General features: G+C 38.0%; 1 protein-coding gene across 1 annotated transcript in view; it reads left to right on the top strand.

Moving 5' to 3' along the window:
* Nucleotides 1-15,395, top strand: part of DISP1 (dispatched homolog 1 (Drosophila)) — a 32,939-nt gene that overhangs the window by 16,877 nt on the left and 667 nt on the right. Inside the window, 5 exon segments of the mRNA XM_010014129.1 lie at nt 3,139-3,262; nt 4,486-4,613; nt 5,054-5,151; nt 7,203-7,300; nt 12,402-15,395. The exon segment at nt 12,402-15,395 is cut by the window's right edge and continues 15 nt beyond it. Of these exon segments, the coding sequence (XP_010012431.1) occupies nt 3,139-3,262; nt 4,486-4,613; nt 5,054-5,151; nt 7,203-7,300; nt 12,402-15,395 (3,442 nt within the window).

The raw sequence follows: 15,395 nt of genomic DNA, 5'->3' as shown, positions 1-15,395 counted from the left end.
AATCTGTTTGTTAATTCGAATTCAGTCACACAAATAGCTGTAGATCATAGAGACCACTTTACGATACATGATATGTTTCTGTCTCTTTATATATAGAGACTGGGTAGAGTTTTAACCTGAGTATGCCTGCATGTAAGTACTGAACTGAAAAGTTTATCCACGTGTTATGCTGTTCCTTCCTGGGAAGGAAAAGCAAACACTATCTTTTTTTACCTTCTTTTGAAGATGGTATCTGAGATCTTAGATCACCCTGGGGCAAATTGTTTGAAACCAGTCTTTTAGTGGTGCTAAATGGGTGAGATAACTATAGATTGAATTACTTACTGTATCTCCTAAGCATTTTTAATTATTTAAAACATTAAAAAAAAAAAACCAAAACCCAAATCCAAACCTTTTTCAGGTGTGTGAAAAACACTAGGAGGAAAGAAATGAATGAGAACTATGTGCATTTTAATGGTACAAAGCAGCTTGAAATAGTGTTAACCATTCTAACAATTGGATTGAAAGCAAGGGGTGAAATGGCATAAAAAAGATTTCAGTCAGTGTCATAGTTACTGAGAATTCATTATTCATAGCTCAAATAGTTTGGAGGGAAAAAAGAACATGTCAGTGTAGCTGTATGTCCAGCTTATTGCACAACTTATAGTTTTAATTAGGCACCAAAAAGCAGGAGGTGTTATCCTGATTTAGAAAAGTGTTAAAGGGTGTGCTTAGCACTAAGGATGCCCTTTCTGAATGTAGTTCCTTGTCTGAGGAATTGATTTAAGCGTTTTTCTTTTGGACTCGGACATTTTCAGGCAGCGGTCATTTACACAGAACCTCACTGCGGGCAGTGGCTTACTTTTCACAGAAAATAAAAAGTAACTAAACTCATTTTATGGCTTTTTAACGGGTGAAAAATAAAATCATTGCCATCTGTTCTGCCTCTTAGAGTGGGTTGGGATCAAGGCTGGCTGTAGGCAACTTGGTTGGAGCCAGAGCCCTCAGCAGCACCAAATGATGCTCGGACAAAAACCATTAAAATGTGGCATGCTTAGTCCTTTTTGGTGTTCTAGCCCAGGTCAGCTTTGCAGTATGTGGTACAAGGAACAGGACAAATGTGCAGGTGTAACTGTTCTCTGTTTGTGCCTTGTTAGCATGTTAAACACCTCACCTAGGACATAGTGCTAGTGAGTGTAGGATTGAACCAATTTAAGAACTGCTCAGCTGAGAATGGAAGCGTAGAGATAACATGTCAAAGTGATAAATCTGGCACTAGTGATGAATAATAAATATTTTGGGTGTAATTTTTATGACTTCAGAGCAAATGTCTGTTAGTCAATCTAGCTTGGTGTTTAGGAAAACATTTAGTCCTATAAATAGGAAAATTCTGTCAGGTCATTTACTTCCCTTCACTTCTACTTTGTACAATTGCTCATTTGGCAAGCTGCCCCTTTGTGATTCAGTTTAATAAAAACTTATACTTCAGATTGCTTTTCAAGCTTTTGCTAATTAACCTCTTGTGTGAGAACATAAGAATTATTCCACATTTACCCTAATGGGAAATTGAGGTACACCCAGCTCTTTGCATTTTCTTGCTCCATAAAGCTGTTCTTGGACCCCTAGACATACCTGTTTCCACATGCTAGGGCAAGTCAGCAATAAGCTGGCTCACAGCCATTGCTTTTGCAGTTGGAAAACTGGGAAGGTGTTGCTAGAGTGAGCATCTGGGCGTTACTTCCCTTCTTAGCAATGGGACAGAAGATTGCTGTACTGCTGATGATTCAATTGTGAGTAGATAATGAGTTGCTCTGAACTGAAAAGAACTGTAATCTTTTAGGACAGCAGAAATAAGTAAAGGAGCACTTTGCTATGAGCTTTCATGTTAAATTGCATGTGAGTTGAGGAGGAAATAAGAGTATAAATCTTCTTATTTAGTGTGTACAGAGACTATTGGTATAGAATGATTCATAGCCTGTAATTAGTTTGCTAATGCGTTTTAAACTTGATGGCACTTCCTGTACTCTCTTTGCTCCTCAGATTAGACCTTGTTGCCCTTGAAACATAAACTCTATGAATTCAAGTGTGTAGTGTAAGAGGAATTATTCAGGAATTAAGATTTCTGGGATTAATTTTATTTTCTGTTACTTTTCTATCAATTTAATGAATAAAACATTGTTATTATTATAAAATAAAAATATTTTATGAGAATGATGAAAATTAGATTTGCATATAAAAATTCTTTCACTCTTAAAATTTAGAATGAACTAAGTGTTAAAATCCAAGGATATGACTTACACTAGAAGATTGAACTAATGCTGACTAGGTATCATGTCGCAACTCCCTTGTGCCTTTGTATTTACAACAGATTTTATGGATCTTTAGTATTTAGGGTTTGAGTAGTTTTTTTAATGACTCTTTGAAATATCGAGGAAATGTTTTCTTTTGGGTTCTACTTTAAAATTGATTTTTTTTTCTCTATTTGATATTCTTCTTAGGAAAGCTTAAGCTTTCAAAGAAGAAACTGTGAAGTTTTCTATCATTAAATCTTTAACAGTGCATCTGTTTTCTAGTGGTCCCCAACCATGGGTAATATCCATGCCAAAAGTTAAGTATAAAGTTAAGGAGAAGATATTCATACAAAAAAAATGTGTTTCGTCATATACAACATTTTCAACTTCACATAGATGCCCTTTTTTGCATTTTTTAATGTAAATACATTTTATGTAAATCACTGCTATGAGAGTTTTCAATGCTGAACATGCGTTAAACAACAGAAATAGCTGATTCAGTAGCTCATAGTAAATCACCTCTTGTAGCAGCACATATTAAATCTAGGATAAAGCCTCCATTTTTGTCAGAATTCCTGGGGGGAAAAATAAGTCTGGTATGAAAAGCTTTCCTATATAAGAATAGATAGTTTCAGTAGGGAGACTTGATAGAAAGTGTTGGGGTGTTCTTTTGTTTTCTTGTGTAAAATAAAGGGGTAGAAATAAACTGTTTCCAAATGGTTTCCATTTATTTATGATAGCTAGCTTAATTTCTTGTAAGTATTAAAGCAGGTCAGTGTTTCAACATGGTTCCTTAGAGAGGCATGTATTAATTTTGTGTATAACTTTTAGTTGTGTAACATCTCTTTCTCTGTTCCTCTCTATGTAGCTATGCTGCACTGATAGCAGACTGGCCCGTGGTGGTCCTGGGCATGTGTACTGTGTTAATAGTGGTGTGTGCACTGGTTGGAATATTAGTTCCAGATCTTCCAGATTTCTCTGATCCATTGCTGGTAGGTAAATATTAATGAATTGTACTGTCAAATAAGTATTTTTTGGTTTGCTGTTTTTTCAGTGATACCAATAAACAGCAAATGCAAGTACAGCAATTGGTACAGTGCTCTTAAATTGAGATCTGCCCAGAGGAAAATAGCATCATTAATATGCCTGAAAAGGTTCCCTGTACTATGAATCTGTTTGGGAGTCAATTTCCAGAGAGATTCAACTGGTAGTAAGCTTGCAGAAGCAAGTGCTGCCTAATGAACACGTGAAAGAAAGGAGTTGTTAAAGAGCCTTGTAATTCCTCTAATTAAAAAAAGTAAGTGTTAGATCTTGACATTGGAGCAGCTCACTGTGATGTGAAGATGCAGTTGTCATCAGAGGGTGTTACCCACTATTTTAAATTCCTTCTGCATTTTGCTTTTGAAAGGTCGTATGTCCTTCAACGGAGCTGCTGTAGATGAATGATGTAAATCAATCCCAGTTTTAGATGTACAGCACAGTACATACGTTCTAAATCAGGTTTCAAAGAGTGAGGGGCAGGATCTATTAAGGAAAAGGATTTGGAGTGCCGTCTGGGGATGATACGATAGAAAGTGATTTTTATCTGATTCTGTTAAATACTTTGCTCATTTCTTACTTTTCATGAGCTGTCTTACACATGAGTAGGTTTTGGGACTTTTATTAAAAATGTTGTATTTTTATCCTCAAAAATACACTGTCCCTATAAGTTATTGCTACTTATAGTAGGGTAGATCTGTACATATCCATATCTAATGGATATTTCTTGAAAACAGTAAAGTGATTAAAATTGTTTCAAAGTCACTTTCAAAGTTACTTCAAGATTTGCCTTATTCTTGGAGAAACAGAGAAGATACACTTGAGTGCTTTTAATCATATTTAATCAGTAAAAATTGGTAATTGAGATACAGGAAAGGACTCTGTAGAATGTCATTGCTCTGAAAATGAAGCATTGAATGTTTGATAGACTGAATCATCATCACTTCTCAGGGAGAGTAGTAGTATGTGCAAGAATTCTTAATCCCTTGTCACTCTGTACAGTTGGTCATTATTTTTCCTAACCTGTCAAAAAGCATTTTGCCTTTAAAAGTAGATGTCTGGAGTAACTATGCTTCATAATGAAAACTATCCATCAGTGTGATCATGTTTCCACTTTCCCATTTGAGCTAAAGAATGAGAAGTATTAATGGAATTTTGTCATGCTCTTCTCTCTTAGGGTTTTGAGCCCAGAGGGACGGCCATAGGACAGAGGTTGGTCACATGGAACAATATGGTGAAAAACACAGGCTACAAAGCAACACTTGCAAACTACCCTTTTAAATATGCAGATGAACAAGCTAAAAGGTAAGAATTTGTACTAAAAATTTATTTTATTTAACTGGGGGGGTTTTGATGTGTACATAGTGGTTGCTCCAGTACCCTCTGATGTTAATATATATATATAGTCACTGATTTCAATGAATATTGAATCTGATCATCTATAATTCTCAAGGCCTTTCACATTGGAATAGGTATGTCCCATTGCCAGCTGTTAAAAAACAAAGTATAATTTTAGTTTTCTCTTTGAATTATGGATATTTTCAGTACTGGGCTCAGTCATATTTCCTTTGAAGTCTCTGAACAAAAAAATGCAATGAATATTCCCATTTTTGTATAACAAAATCATGTTGGTAAAAATGTTTTTCTCACATATAAGAACTGTTGACATGTGTGACTTGTTTGGATCCTCCTTCTATTAATAATCTCTTTGCTAAGGTAAGATAAAACTGTTTGTTCTGTTTTAGTCATCAAGATGACAGATGGTCAGATGATCACTATGAAAGAGAGAAGAGGCAAGCAGACTGGAACTTCCACAAGGATACTTTTTTTTGTGATATTCCAAGTAGGTGGAGGGAGTAGTGATGTAAGGAAGGCTAAAAACTTCTGCCAGTTGAATGATTTCTGCACTCTTCTGTGTATTGTATTATTTATTAGGACAATATTTTTTGCTTAGCATATTCACAAGAAGCACCTTCTTTCCAAGTGCAGAAGTCTGAAGAAATGGGGCTGAAATGCAGCTTTCTACTGGCTCTTTATAGGAAGCAACTGAAAGTGCTTCCTTTAAGTAGTTCTGTTTCCTGTAAAGATTATTTTACTAGTTATTGGTAATATGATCATTGTAAAAGGGGTGTTTGTGTACAGCTATAGAGGTAGCATTTAATTCATACCAGGGAAGAAGTTGTGTTAAATCTGTGCCATTAACTTACTTATAAAAACCCTAAATCAAAATGCTTTTCCTGTATATGGCCTTAAAAGACATCCACAGGTCATGTCTTGTACAGAATTCAGGGGTTTGCTTAGGAAAAAAGAACAAACAAAAACCCCCAAAATGCACAAATCCCTAAAATAAAACTCATCCTTAAAGAAACAAAAATAAATACAAAGTAAAACAGTTAAAGTACTGAGGGCTTATGAAGCTGTGTAAGTTAAACTAGAGGACAAAAAAGACAAAGAAGTCTTTATTGCCTTCGTCCAAGGCATACTGCAAAACTTTGATAAGTCCTGTTCTGGCAGAGAGCATGCATTAACAGAAGTACATCTTGCCTTTATTCATATAAAGACCTGCTCTCTTTTGCTGCTGTTTCAATATGTGAGGACTGATAACAGAGCACAAAAACATAATTGTGGAATAATTTGTTTATATTACTTGATCTGAGTGAGCAAAGACCAGTAAAAACCAGGGTAAAAAACAGATTTATGGTGTTGGGTTTCTTTTTCTCAATTACAATATGGTGTTTAAATCTAAGTGAGAGAATGTGAGCAAGGTCCTAATTTCCGCTCCTGTGAGCAGAACCAAATTAGACCTGAGCATTACGTGAGGAAGAGGAAATGTACTCGAAACTCTACTGAGAGAGTACTGCAACTTGATGGAGATTTAACTCCTCTTATCCTGCCCGCTGTTTCTGTGTAGTCTCACTCATTCTTTCCACTGCCATTTCTGTATAGTCCCAGTTGTGGCAGTCATGAAGGAATTGGGATTCTACGGGAAAGTTTGCTAGTCCGTTTACGTAAAGAAAATAGTTGATTTCCTCTGGACCCATTTTTATCATTCTTGATATCTTTCTCTGCCTGCTCCAGGATCTTCAGGTTTCAGTTTCCTTGATCCTAAAGCGTGGTCAGAGATTATAAAGCAGTTCCCTTGAGTCTTCATTACAGTCTTGTGAAAGACAAAATTCTGCATGTTCACAGCAGTAGGAAACATTCAGCCTTTTGGATTGTGGGTGTATTGTAATTAATGTGATAATGTTTATTAACTCAAAGTACCATATTGTGTTACATGGTACTGTACAGTTGTGTTTGTATGTTTCCCCTGTTAGCTACGCATAAAGATCTCACAGCCGCTAAGTAATTATTTCCTTTCCTAAAAAGCTGTCTTCTAATAAATGTGATTTAATTTGTAATTTAAGCTGTATGTACCTAAACTGTAGAATTCTTAAAAATGGCCTCAAGGATATCACAACTTCCACTGCAGTCATTTGCTTCTAAAGCAAAAACATGCTTGTAGAAACAGCGTTATAATTATTATTTATATTCCTAAATGACTTGCTAAATCAGCCTTTGATTGCTATTATCTGTGAGCTGCCATTATGCTGTGCCAAGAATTCCATAGTTCACTGATTAGATCATTTGATTTTTGTCTGTCATATTTCAGAAGATAGTTGGCTTGAATAGAGCTTCTAAGTGATATAAAGAATTGAAGATGCAATATTTACTATAAGCACGTTAATGAAACTGAAACTTTCATGTGGACTGAGTCTTACAGATAAACAGCTCAGCTTGAAAAGGAGGTGGATTCCCATGACCTGACAAAGATTCTGTCTGTGTTGTTTGAATGGTGGGATTTTGCCTCAGTCTTTGACACCAGGCACACCCCACCCCCTCTTGTAATTGCAGGTGATCGCTATTCACGAGTGGTGTTTACGTCAACAGAAGGAGAGAATTTATGGAATCTGAATGCAATTAAGTCAATGTGCAATGTCGATAACTTGAGGGTAAGTAAAGATGGCATTTCATTTGTTTAACTTGCAGATGTGAGGTGTGTATTTCAGTCTTTGGTTTGCTGCCCATTGCCATCTGGTAGCATATGAGAGGACTTCACTCTTTGAATGGTCAATCAGCATGCAGACAAAGTTAAACAACTTTCAATTGTAAAACAGATTTTACAAGGGAATTTGTTTGGTTTTGCTACTAATTGCATCCAGAATAGGTGCAAGAGTGTTTCAGGAAGGACTGTCTTAAGTTTTGCTCTGTGTTCCCTCTTAGAATGTTATTCCATGGATTTTTGTTCTTGCTTCCCAGCAAATAATTCAGCTTTTCCTGCTGCATCCTCATAGCAAATGCAGTTTTCTCTGATACCCAGTTGGTCACTCAGAACTTTTTCTCTTTAGGTCAAAAGAGAATAGGTTGGCAGATGGACATCAAAGGAACATGGATATAGTAGCGAGGAATATAGCCCACTTAATCAGATGTGGATAGTGATACTTTCAGGGTAATACTAATTTTCTCTTTAAAACTGAGAAAATGAAAGGAAACATTTTGGCCTTGTCTGTCTGGCCCTGATACAATTTTTCTTGGCTTTCCTTGTACTTAGTACCTCATGTAGTCAAAATAGCCATTGTAATAGCCAGCTTTGGAGCTGACATAGCTTCTTTTATGTTTGTTAGAAGATAATTGAATACTCTGATTGAAATCGATGTCTGTTTTCAACTCATGGGAGTAAACTTACAAAAGCTAAAATAAAATAAGCATTCAGATGGTATATTTATAATATATGAGCTTGTCACTTGCTGGAATGAATTCCTTTGAACTGCTGAGTAACCATCAATTTTTCTGTGCTGGTGACTTTGGGTGGAGATAAAGCAATGTCATTTTCTTCTATTAATAATGATCTGATTATTTATAGATTTTCTTTGTCCTCCCAAACAAAAACAGTTAACTTCATATTACACCACATTTATTTAGGTTGAATATTTTCATTATTAGTTTTGTTTATCATTGCCTTTTAGACAACTTTATTAATATAGTGTATTCCCAAACTTTTTTCCCTAACAGCTGGCATTTGCTTGCTTAAAATGTTGACCTGTAGTGAAACATTCTGTAACAGAGTTTCCTTGTCAGTCTGCTCACAGGCATTTTGTCCTGGTTGGTCTCTGTTGCTATAAGTGGGTTTTGTCCTCACATGCTCAGGAAGTGTTCCTTATTTCCATCAGAAATTATTGCATGGGCAGGACGGCTCATGTGATTACCCTTTATCTCTTTCAATCAGAATGAGCCAGGTGAGCAAAGTACAGTATTTAAACTAATCCACCTCAGTTTGAATGAACTGGACCAGGAGGTAATCACTTCAGTCAGGAGATGCAGTAGAGAATAGCCTTTTACAAGGGTAAAAATTGACTTATCTCTGTATTTGACCATAGAACTTTAGTCACATATACAGCTGGTGTGGGTAAGCCTTCCAGTATCTGAAGGGGGCCTATAAGGATTCTGAGAGGGACTTTTCATCAGTGATAGGACAAGGGGTGATGGGTTTAAACTAAAACAGGGGAATTTCAGGTTAGATCTAAGGAAGAAGTTCTTTACTGTGAGGGTGCTGAGGCGCTGGAACAGGTTGCCCAAGGAAGTGGTGAATGCTCCATCCCTGGCAGTGTTCAAGGCCACATTGGATGGAACCTTGGGCGACATAGTCTAGTGTGAGGTGTCCCTGACCATGGCAGGGGGGTTGGAACTAGATGATCTTTAGGTCCTTTCCAACCCTAACTATTCTATGATCATTGCAAAGCAATGAATAATAAAAAGAAAATACTTCTCTCTAACAGAATGAAGAGAGTTAATTACCTCTGAATAACAATCTTTTTAATGGACGCATTACTCCTAGGAATTTTGAGGTTTTTCCTCCCTATATGCACACTTTGGTAATAATGTATTTTCTCAAATGCATTTGAAATACATTACCTTCTGATGGAAGGATGAAAATGCTTCATAAAAGAAAAACAAAACCAAGCACCACACTTCTTGTATGCATAAAAATAGCTCTTCCTTTGAAAGAAGAACACTTCAGAAAATTAAGTGTTGGCTACTTCAGCTACACCCACAGTTGTGTGGGTATTTGTAGAGAGTATTGTTGCAGGTAATGTTTCTGTGGATCTTTTCTCTATTTGACTTAAGAACGTAGTAATTGAACATCTCACCTGAGCAGAACAACAGTGCATCATGATAGCAGTGTCGATTTTTAGCTAGTTAGTAGACAAAACAAATGGATGTGGTTAGGTTTTGCAGTTATTATTGTTCTATGTGTCTAAATTTATAATAAAAATTAGATACTCAGGGCTCAGAAAGGGCTGAATCTTTTTTGATTAATTTCTATTAAATGCTTGTTACTTACAAATACCAATTTTAAACAATTTTAACACCTTCTAACAGTTCCTAAGCACATCTAACACTTTTTAGAACTCATAATAAAGTGATCATATGACTCTGTGAAGTGCTGTGGTATGCCCCTGTTTTGAATGCTAAGTTCTGCTTGCAGCCAGTCCTTAGACAGGTTGCTGACTTGCACTGCAGCTATCAGAAGGAACTAGTAACTTGGATGACCTTCTGGTCCAACAGACTCTCTTCTGGCTGTAGTTGTTTGTTGTTAAATTTATGCTCGTGTAGGACCCCTATTCTGTTGAAGAAAGTGACAAAGCTTTCTGTATTTCGAGCCAGGAAGATCAGACCCATGGAATTTTTGGATTTTTCTGATAAACAGGATTTCAGCACCAACTAGTATTTGCTTTAGTATGAACTCACAGTATATCCCACATGTGTTAATTGTAGTCCCATCTGCTTGTAACTATTTTAACTATATGTTTTACTGACACTTAGGGACTCCATCCTGCAGCTGCTCAGCATATGGTAGTCCTATAATCTTCATGGAAACTTTATATACCAAATAGCTATAGGAAGTGTTCGGATTTTTTACTGCTTGGATAAGAGCCTTTTTTCCCACCTGTTAATTGTAGATTGTTTTCCCTATAAACTGTAAACAGTTATTTTATAAACTTCAAAGACTGTAAATGATCTCCTCAGACTGCTTCCCCAGAACCATGTTGTTTGTGATTCTCTGTCACTGCATAGAACCATTCGGACAGAGCTGCCCACAGATACAGCATGTGCACAGGTTGCACAGCTTAGTCTCCTTACTTGATCCAAAATAAATGAAAACGTTGCCAGTGGCAGACCAAGTCTGGGAACAGCAAAATGGCCTTTTCAGTTCCTTTGATCACCCAATGCTACAATATATTAACATTTTACATAGTGTTTTAATGAGCTATCCAGAGCTGAATTTTGTGTTTTAATTTCTAATTTCCAGCTGCCAGCTCATGTTACTTTATCTTTGGCAACAGCGACTTTACTGGTGAATGTTTATGGCCTGCAGCAAGTATTGAAGGAGAGCATATAAGCCTCATTGTCCTGTCTTGAACTTGAATACATAGAGGAGACAATACAATCCTTTCCTCTCGGTTGCCCTGTTATATCCTCCTAGGATTAACCTGGAGATGTGCCATGAAAAATAGAGATATGCTATTCCAGTGCTTCCTTTTATTTAGTAGGTTGTTCAGTTTTTCCTGAGGTTGCATGTGTTAGTGTTTCTATCTGGAAACAATCAAACGTGAATTATCCTGGTTTTTTGGAATGCCAGTTTGTTACGGTTCAGAAACCGGGTGACAAAATTCAAGTCCATGTTAAAGCTTTTAGAACTGCCATGAGAATCCCCAAGTGCAGGGGTTTTGTCTGCATTATGAAGGATTTCTAATCATCTGTGCAACTTTGCTAACAAAAAGACAACCCCAAGCAAACAACACCCCCACCCCAAGTGGTATATTTTAGACCAGCTAGATTTAAAACACACATGGATAATGGTTTCAGGCCCCACTCCTGTAAACTCTTAAGCACGTGGCTTTATTAATGTGACTGTATTAATACATGTTCATTCGGTGTAACTTGATTAAGACTGAAATTTTACATACATCTATTTGAAGGATTAATTCTAATTTGTCATGTATAAAAAGCCAAAAAGTTTTGGCTTTTAAGACTTCTGTTCCCTCTGCCCTATTGAGATTGAGTTTTCCCAACTTGAGAAAACTTTCTAGACATAACCTTGTTACTTAAGTGTTTTAGTTCTATTTTATAGATGCTTTCAATTTTGCCTAGAAGTGCCTTGTATTTACTGAAGTCATGCTCTATTGGCTTCAACTAAATCTGGAATATTCTTGAAGTGAAAGAAGAGTATCCGCATAAGGGATTAACACTCCTTTAGCTAAGGAGAGTCCTTAGCTTCTGGACTTCTCTGTCCTCGCTGCTGCTGCATCTTCCTCCACTCTGCTCCTGAGTCAACTCATGGGACTTTGTCCCATGGTGGGTGCAGCATTCAAAGGCATGACCACTGTCTTTGTGCAGCAGGGCTTATTTTGGGGTGCCTTACGTCACAGCAGAATTATCTTGTGCTTTGGAAACCCTGTATGACTGTAGGACACGCAGTGCCTGGGTGGCAGGCTGACTGGTTGGGGGAAATGTCTTTTTGCTGTACAAGAGCTAGAAAAGACTTGTAAAGTGAGGGTTGTAGAAGAGAAGTCAGATGAGGAAGTTGTCATAAAGCTGTCACATCTTGTCTTTCTGAATGGTAAGTTCCTGCCTCTCCTAGGAAGTGCAGTGTATGATTCCAAGCAGAATGAAACTTCATTGATGATTGTTTATTTTGAGGCTTATAACATGCGATAATAGAAGAGAATTAACCAGTCTTCAGTCTGGGGGAAAAAAACCCAAGACCTCAGTGCATCTTCAAACAACAGAATTACAGTATTCCTAACACTTCTGCTAACGTTATGCTGCTGTGACAAGTCAGTGTACTGAGGTTCTGCTGCTTTAGTCTGCTACATGTAGGAGGATAGTGATCAAAACCAATGTGTGTGGAGATATGAATTTAAAATGTTAACACAAAAGGACCATAAGGTGAATTTTCATCACTTTGGAATGTTTTGGTGGGTGAATGTTTCTAATAATTCAGACTATTCCTTTAAACTGGATTTTTTTGCCCTGCCTGTCTTTATACAGATCAGATCCCATTCCCAGTTTGGTGATCTCTGCCAGAGAGCCACTGCTGCTTCGTGCTGTCCCAGCTGGACACTGGGCAACTATATTGCTATTCTAAATAACAGGTCATCATGTCAGAAAATAGTAGAACGGGATGTCTCTCACACCCTAAAGCTGCTTCGCACATGTGCCAAATACTACTACAATGGAACCCTGGGGCCAGACTGCTGGGATATGAATGCCAAAAGGAAGGACCAACTCAAGTGTACAAACGTGCCTCGCAAATGTACCAAGTACAACGCTGTTTACCAGATCCTTCACTATCTAGTGGACAAGGATTTTCTAAGCCCAAAGACAGCTGACTATGTCTTACCAGCTTTAAAATACAGCATGCTCTTCTCTCCAACTGAGAAAGGGGAAAGCATGATGAGTATTTACCTGGATAACTTTGAGAACTGGAATGCTTCCGATGGTGTAACAACCGTCACAGGGATTGAGTTTGGAATAAAACATAGGTTGTTTCAAGATTACCTGTTGATGGATACTGTGTATCCTGCTATAGCCATTGTAATTGTTTTGTTAGTTATGTGTGTATACACGAAGTCCATGTTTATCACGCTGATGACTATGTTTGCAATAATTAGTTCCTTGATCATTTCTTACTTTCTCTATCGGGTAGTATTTAATTTTGAATTCTTCCCATTCATGAATCTCACGGCATTGATTATTCTTGTTGGGATTGGAGCAGATGATGCTTTTGTCTTATGTGACGTTTGGAACTACACAAAATTTGATAAACCTCATGCTGGAACCTCTGAGACGGTGAGCATCACGTTGCAGCACGCTGCTCTTTCCATGTTTGTCACGAGTTTTACTACCGCTGCTGCCTTCTATGCTAATTATGTCAGCAATATCACAGCAATCAGGTGTTTCGGTGTTTATGCTGGCACTGCTATTTTGGTGAATTACGTTCTGATGGTTACATGGCTACCTGCTGTAGTTGTATTACATGAACGATACCTTCTCAATATTTTCAGTTGCTTTAAGAAACCTCAGCAAAGGGTATACAACAACAAAAACTGCTGGACAGTGTTGTGCCAAATGTTCCACAAGATTATTTTTTCAGTCTCAGAAGCATCTAGGATATTTTTTGAGAAAGTTTTGCCATGCATTGTTATCAAATTTCGATATATTTGGCTTTTCTGGTTCCTTGCCTTAACAATTGGTGGAGCATATATCGTGTGCGTAAACCCAAAGATGAAGTTACCATCACTGGAGCTCTCAGAGTTTCAGGTATTTAGGTCTTCTCACCCATTTGAACGATATGATGCAGAATACAAAAAGCTTTTTATGTTTGAACGTGTCCACCATGGAGAAGAGCTTCACATGCCAATAACAGTAATCTGGGGTGTCACCCCTGAGGATAATGGTGACCCTTTAAACCCTAAAAGTAAAGGAAACCTGCAGCTAGATAGCAGTTTTAATATTGCTAGCCCAGCTTCACAGGTTTGGATTTTACGTTTCTGTCAGAAGTTAAGAAATCAAACGTTTTATTATCAGACTGAAGAACAAGACTTCACGAGCTGCTTCATCGAAACATTTAAGCAGTGGATGGAAAATCAAGACTGCGATGAGCCATCTCTTTACCCCTGCTGCAGCCACTGGAGCTTTCCATACAAACAAGAAGTTTTTGAATTATGTATCAAGAGAGCTATAATGGAGCTAGAAAGAAGCACAGGGTACCACTTAGATAGTAAAACCCCAGGGCCTCGCTTTGACCTAAATGACACCATCAGGGCAGTGGTGTTGGAATTCCAAAGCACCTACCTCTTCACCCTGGCATATGAGAAAATGCATCAGTTCTACAAGGAGGTGGACTCGTGGATTTCAGGTGAGCTTAGTTCTGCTCCTGAAGGTCTTAGCAGTGGTTGGTTTGTGAGTAACCTCGAATTTTATGATCTTCAAGACAGCCTTTCTGATGGTACTCTGATTGCCATGGGTCTTTCGGTTGCTGTTGCATTTAGTGTAATGCTTCTTACAACTTGGAACATAATTATAAGCCTTTATGCAATAGTTTCAATAGCTGGAACTATTTTCGTCACTGTAGGTTCTCTGGTTCTCCTTGGATGGGAACTAAATGTGTTGGAATCTGTGACAATTTCAGTGGCAGTTGGCTTATCAGTAGACTTTGCTGTTCATTATGGAGTGGCTTATCGCTTAGCCCCTGACCCTGACCGAGAGGGAAAAGTCATTTTTTCTTTAAGCCGTATGGGTTCTGCTATTGCAATGGCTGCACTGACTACATTTGTAGCTGGAGCAATGATGATGCCCTCTACAGTGTTGGCATACACGCAGCTTGGCACTTTTATGATGCTTATAATGTGCATTAGTTGGGCTTTTGCAACGTTCTTCTTCCAGTGTATGTGCCGATGCCTTGGACCCCAGGGCACTTGTGGCCAGATCCCACTACCAAAAAAACTGCGGTGTAATGCCTTCTCTCAGACCTTTTCAGGAGGCCAAGGAGGCAGAGGTCAAAATAAATCACATCCCATTAGCAAGTATCAGCTGGACTCCAGAAGTCAGAAGCCAGAAATGGAGCATGAGCACTATGAGCTTGAGCCTCTGGCATCACAAACTGGTATCTGTAACCCTGCAGAGAAAGTGGCCTATGAAGAAACTCATATCTGCTCCGAGCTCTTCAGCAGCAGGCCCCAAAACACACATATGCCTGTGCATTCAACCTATAATAGTGAAGCGAGCAAAAGCATAAAAAATGTTGCTAGTTCAGCTGTGCTACAGACATCTATTGACCAACACACCATATGCCCAATTTTCTCTCAAAACAGGCAGTGTAGCTGTCCTGATGCATATAAACAAGTGGCAGTGAAGTGGAGTCCACACTCATGCCAACAGCTAAGCGATGCTTTCTGTTACCAGTGTTCTTCTTCACAGGGAACTGTACAGATCCAAAGCTCTGTAGCTCCTGTAAATGCTTTACAGCAAGCTGCAGAAGGT

This window comes from Nestor notabilis, unplaced genomic scaffold, assembly GCF_000696875.1.
Source record: "Nestor notabilis isolate BGI_N333 unplaced genomic scaffold, ASM69687v1 scaffold1755, whole genome shotgun sequence".
Taxonomy (NCBI): Eukaryota; Metazoa; Chordata; class Aves; order Psittaciformes; family Psittacidae; genus Nestor; species Nestor notabilis.
Note: the sequence above shows the minus strand (reverse complement) of the source record. Positions and strands in the feature narration are given on the sequence as shown.